This window comes from Triticum urartu, chromosome 3A (genome assembly GCF_056163025.1).
Source record: "Triticum urartu cultivar PI428250 chromosome 3A, HENAU_Tu73, whole genome shotgun sequence".
Classification (NCBI taxonomy): domain Eukaryota; kingdom Viridiplantae; phylum Streptophyta; class Magnoliopsida; order Poales; family Poaceae; genus Triticum; species Triticum urartu.
In genome coordinates this window covers 530289818-530295668 of record NC_141875.1, presented here as the reverse complement: position 1 = coordinate 530295668, position 5851 = coordinate 530289818, and the positions used below count along the sequence as shown (strand labels likewise).

The 5851-nt window shown below is 47.7% G+C and overlaps 1 protein-coding gene across 2 annotated transcripts; it reads left to right on the top strand.

Moving 5' to 3' along the window:
• Positions 1–2467: 2467 nt before the first annotated feature.
• Positions 2468–5112, top strand: LOC125544831 (uncharacterized). 2 transcript variants are annotated; one of them, XM_048708601.2, is made up of 2 exons: positions 2468–2760; positions 3823–5112. In XM_048708601.2, exon 2 carries the CDS (start codon positions 3896–3898, stop codon positions 4730–4732), a length of 837 nt encoding a protein of 278 aa, XP_048564558.1. In that variant the 5' UTR covers positions 2468–2760; positions 3823–3895; the 3' UTR covers positions 4733–5112. The 2 variants fall into 2 exon arrangements, with proteins under 2 accessions (XP_048564558.1, XP_087403709.1); XM_087547583.1 differs by lacking the exon at positions 2468–2760 and adding an exon at positions 2803–3721.
• Positions 5113–5851: the final 739 nt, after the last annotated feature.

Below are 5851 nucleotides of genomic sequence, written 5' to 3'. Positions count from 1 at the left end.
ACCCTAACCCTAGAACCCTAACCCTAGAATCCAGATTGGGGAAACGGTAAGGAGGGGGAGAGGATGGATGGCTTACACCACACCGCCAAAGGAGGATGCAAAGTGATGGCTACCTGTCGGATTTGCCTTCACCACCTTCACGAATGCCCTAGCTGCTCGCGTACTCCGGGGAATGGGGAGGAGGAAGTGCCTAAGAAGGATTCGAGCTCCCGCAGTGCACGAGTGGATCTTCGTCGCCGCCACCACTAGCATCGCCAGCAGAAGCGCCGCCTCCGCCGCCGCCATCGCCGCCGCTAGGTTTCGCCTTCCCCATGGAGCCCGAGGGAGAGCAGAGAGTGAGAAGTGGAGTGGGGACGGCGCGGTCGGTCCGTCCGACGCGATCCGACCAAGTCGTCTCGAGCTGACGGCGCCGTCTCCCATCTGTTATGCCACGCAGGAGGAAACCGGGCCCCAGCTTTTGGAAACACAATCAAACGAAGCAAATCGTCCGTTCAGTGCAAACTGCAAAAAGTTTACTGAATGTGCGGTGTTTTTTTGTAAATAATTAGCGCCCTCGTGGTTGTCTACAGACGATGCCCCAAATGTGGTGGTTTTTTGCAATTCACTCTACTACCATCATGAGAGGCCTAAGGCTATTCATAATGGGGAGTATCATATACTACTATCATGCATATGATACTACTGTATGATACTACCTTCGTAGTGCATAGTATAATAAATGATCTTATTTGTCGCCGTACATGACACATAGTAGGATAATATTTATTATGATATGGTATCTATCTATGTTACTCTAACCCTCTCTCTCTTTTTTAATTGTCTACCACATCAGCATGTTTGATAGTCTCGAGTACATGATACCGGCTAAGATACCACCATGGCCAGCCTAATATGTCAACATATACGCATGGTCTCCTTAGGACAGAAGAGGCCTTGATATGCGCCCAAGAATTTTTATACTAATTTCTAACAGAAGGAGCTATATTGAGCGAAACTTGAAGGCAGTCAAAAAAACTACCCCAGCTATAGAAGCGAAGGAATTGGCGGGAACCAGAAGAGCAACATCACTCGGCGCATCCTTGGATACTGAAATTTTATGAATACGTGAAGACTGAAGATGAACTAGTCTGAATCAATTCATCCAACTTCACATGGAAATGATTCTGTCCGATTATTTCCCTCCTTTGTTGGTCCAAATTTTATGTCTTTACTGTGGATAAAAGCTGGAGTGGTCCTGCTCTAGTTGATGCTGCAAAGAAGAATGGTCCCTAGCCTAAACTAGGTAGCCTCCTAGACCTCGATGTCGAAAGATTTGTAAAGGTGCGCGCGGTAGTGTATCCGGTCCAAATATTGGAAAGCCCAATATGTAAGCAATCTAGCAACATATCTCAAAGTTGTGCATGCACTCGCCATGCTTCAGCCTTAAGGTGCTGGCAAATGGCAGAATTCACAACTTGCTCTTGCAAGCTTCGGATTCTAGCTTCTAAAAAGGCAAAGCGGCTGGCATGCTAGCTAGCTAGCTAGCTAAGCTAGCTGCTAAGTGCTGATAATCCATAGGCACAAGTGTTGCATGTCAATGTCAACGAAAATTTCGCCGCTCCTTGCCACTGCATGCATACGCGCGCGGGTAAATGTTAGGTCAAGCATATTTTATCTTATCATTTCATGCGAAATAGTACTTCCTCGTACCAAAATATAAGATGTTTTTGCAATACATATTAAACTACAAAAACGTCTTTTATCTTGGTACAGAGGTAGTACCATCAAAGAATGCCTCCAGCAAAACTAAGTCGCAGCTCGCAACACTAAATAGGAACAAATAAAACTTATTGGTGGCTAGCTATAGTATATGAGTCGGAGAGGACTGTCCCTAAAATGAATGACTTTGTTTTTTTCAAGGAGGATAACACTCGGTTGTCATATACTCCCTCCGCCCGGTGAAGAGTGTATGTTTGGGTTTAAAATTTGTTCAAAAAAAAGTATACTTCTATCTTCCCAATGCACTTTAAAATATTTTCCCTCATCATACGGTAATCAAGATCAATAGCATTATATACATAGTCTTCTTAATTTCTACATGCACTTATCTCATTGGGGATTGGGTAATTAAAGAGGAGAGAGATGGTGGCTTGCATCTTCCTAATGCATTTTTTACTCCACTTCATAATTTGTTCTAAAATTTCTAGATGTACACTTTTCACCGGACGGAGGAGTAACCATATATTGCTGGTCAATTTAACGATGAAAAGGAATAACCTTGTACTACGTGTTACACGCGTGAGCTCAATTTTTATTTTTTTAACTTTTTTTTGCAGGGAAGTGATTAAGCTGAAGTTCAGACGTATATTTATGCCCACGTAGGCCTATGAGCCGGTGGCCAGGTCATCCGGCCGCCGCTACGTACGTAAGGGTGGGTGGAGGGAGGGGATCGATGGATGCAGTGAAGTGAGGCGGGGGAGCAACACAACACAGCTATGGTGGTAAAAGGACAGGGACACGCGACAGCGACGCTAGCTGCTGATCGATTGATCGATCCCACCATTTATGCAGTCGTGGCAGTACTGTAAATACCCACCACAAGCTCCACTGCCACATCCTAATTCGCTAGCTCGCTCTCGCTCCGGCTGCCGCTCTCAAGCTACCTGGCAGCTAGCTAGCTAGGGTTCGTCTACGGAAGCTGACCGCGAGCTGGCTGGCCGGAGAGACCGAGCAGCTCCGCGCGCCGCAGCGGGCCTGGAGCTGCCTAGCTAGCAAAGCTCGGTGAGTTCTTGTGAGCGTGCTTCCTTAATTCCGCTAGCTCTCCCATGGGTGTGTATATATACGATTTACATGGTTTTTTGATTTGTTGATTCTTTTCTATATGGAATTTGAGATCACGGGACTACTGATAGGATTTTGTGGGATTTCTTAATTTTTGGTGCCTTTTCGTGGTCCTTGATTAGAATTTCATGCGGCAGATCTGGGAGATTTGTTAATCCCTCTCGCTTTGTATACTGATTCTTTGGAATTTTTAAGTCCTTATAAGATTATTTTCCTTTCCCACCGAAGTGTTCTTGTATCGAAACCAAAACTGCACTGGATCCCGAGCTGGAGGACCATTTCTCTTTCTCTCTCTTCTCCTTTTTCCTTGTGGGAGCGCCCGATCTGAACCGAATAGTTTGAATTACCCATTCTCATCGCTTGTAGTACTAATCACTGACACCACAGACTTTTAGTTCAAGAAATCCCAATCGAATCCACGGAATTAATAGTAATTTAGGCTGTATGACAGACAGGCAGGATTGTGAAAAGGAAGCAGCTGCTAGCAGCCTAGCACTCAATACAAACCCCCTCCCCTCGTTTCACAGAGGCCCAGTGGTGAGACTTGTAGGACGACCCCGATTCATAACTTGACTGCAGAACAATCAAAGAGGGCTGAGCCGTTCATATGTTCAACCATGGAATCATTCTCTTGGGCACCGCATGCAGATCGTGCCGCGTGCGCCTGCGCATCCACAGCGTCCATGGGGGGCTCAAGCTGCTGTTGTTCCATTTCCATCTACCCTGCTGCAGCAGTTGCATGCAGCTTGAATAAAGCTGCCGCGCGCGCTCTCCTCTCCCAATCCCATCCCCCCCTTTGCCGATGGAACAGTACGTACGTACGTGGCGCACATCGACCGGCCGGTAGACCCCCTGCGCGCCGTTCGGGCACAGTGGTGGACTGGTGGTGCATGCTTGATTGGTGGCTTGCTCCTGTACAAACACCATTAAATCTCCCTGCTAGCTGCAGGCCTGCAGCTGCATGCGATGTTAATTAATCGAGCTGATGATGTGATATGGCAGGTGAAGCTAGCTAGCGCTAGCGGATGATCGAAAGCCGATCGACGATGCGCTTCGTCGTCGGAGGTCACTTGAAATGATGAGCGGCAACACCCAGCAGCAGCAGTCGGCGGCGGCGGCGGAGGAGGAGCAGGAGTTAGCGCGGAAGCACGCGGCCGCGGTGGCTACGTCGCGGCAATGGTCGTCCCAGACGGAGTCACGGATAGTGCGCGTGTCGCGCGTCTTCGGCGGCAAGGACCGCCACAGCAAGGTGAAGACCGTCAAGGGTCTCCGCGACCGGCGCGTGCGGCTGTCCGTGCAGACGGCGATCCAGCTCTACGACCTGCAGGACCGGCTGGGCCTTAACCAGCCCAGCAAGGTCGTCGACTGGCTGCTCAACGCGGCCCGCCACGAGATCGACAAGCTGCCGCCGCTCCAGTTCCCGCCGCACCAGGTCGACCTCATGGACCACATGATGACCTCCTCCTCCATGCCGCTCATGCCGCACGTCGATGACAAGTTCTGCCACTTCGCGTCCACGCTTGCCGGAGATGGTGGCGTCAAGGCCGGGGCCGACGCAGATGGCGGTGGAGCTCACCACAACATGGGGAGGTTCGGCTACCACCGGTTCATGGGGCTCAATAACAACTCCCTGGGACTGGTCAACAGCGGGATGCCATACAATTTCACCGGTGAGTCATGGAATAATAGCAGTGTGCACCAGAGCGGCGGCGCTGGCTCGCCACAGGTCTCGATTGCTGCCGCCGCCGCGGCTCACCACTCGGCATTCCCGTCGTTACTCTCCTTGGCTCCAAGGTCGCATCAGCTGGTTTACTACTCGTCCGAGGCCGATCAGTTCCCAGTTGATGACCTGGGCTCCCAAAGCTTATCCTTGAGCTCGGCGAGAGCTTTCCATGACCAGACAGGGAGCTAGCTGCCACCTAGCTAGCTAGTACAACGCTGGATCGATCGATATCCTGAAGAAGATGGAGCTGATCGATCGGTGGTATGGATTGCAACTTTTATCCTCAAGGTAGGACTTAATAATGCTCTCCCAAAGCACAAAATAGCTAGCTAGTAGAAGTGTGTGTGTGTGCATTGGTTTTTTTAGATATACTTCTTCCTATGGGTCAAGCCTAACCGCGGGTTCTAAAAATGTTTTATGCTTTAAACATATGCTTAATTTGGCTTTGGAAGTTGAGCAATGCTATCTGGTGGGCTTGCTGTGTGTGCCATACGAATTTGTTACTTCTTTTCATATACAAAGAAGTAAGCTGTGTAATGGTTTATTGTGCAATAACATTTTTGATTTTTTAACATTAGTTTATCTAATTAATCTCTCTCTCTTGCTATGAAACCATGTCCAGGTATGTTATTTGAGTTTTGTTGTTACACGTACGTGCTACAGCTTTAGCCAGCGGAAAAAGTCCTGCCCCCGTTCCATTGATTGTACTTTGTCCCACCTTGGGCAGGAACTCTACCATTCGATACAAGTAGAAATTTAGCAACTAGAGAAAATCCCCATGAAAACTACAAAAATAACAGGTTCACTAGCTACCATATAAACCAGGCCCATTCTGCCATAGTGACTAGCCAACACAAACTCAAGACACACCAAGCTCCCACTCAATAAATCTATACTATCTAACAAGAAATCATATATGCACGCATCCCAAAGCACATGCAAGTTACAGGCAATGTTAAAGGATATCTAAAATATTGCATCATCTAACTTCTCTAGTCTAAAATTTTGAAGTTTTATATTAATTCTTAGCATGATATGAAATCTGAATTTTGAACCATAGCATCACACATGATTAGTTGAAGGTGGTTAATTACCAATTCCCCGGCCGTGAGGCTAATATTACCTAAAAACAGCTCATGTACCTTTACATTGTTATATCTCCTGCAGGTTCTCCCTTAAAGCATGAGAGAACATGTGAGAGGCAAAGCCTTACATTCTGCCGGCTAATATAAGTTTTTAGAAGTTTTCCCTTCGACATGGGAATGCTAGTGCAACATTTACTAGTTGCTAGAGGTAAAAAAAAAGACT

What these genes read in the sequence shown, in the direction of transcription:
- LOC125544831 (XM_048708601.2), top strand. Translation starts at nt 3,896, where the DNA reads ATGATGAGCGGCAACACCCAGCAGCAGCAGTCGGCGGCGGCGGCGGAG.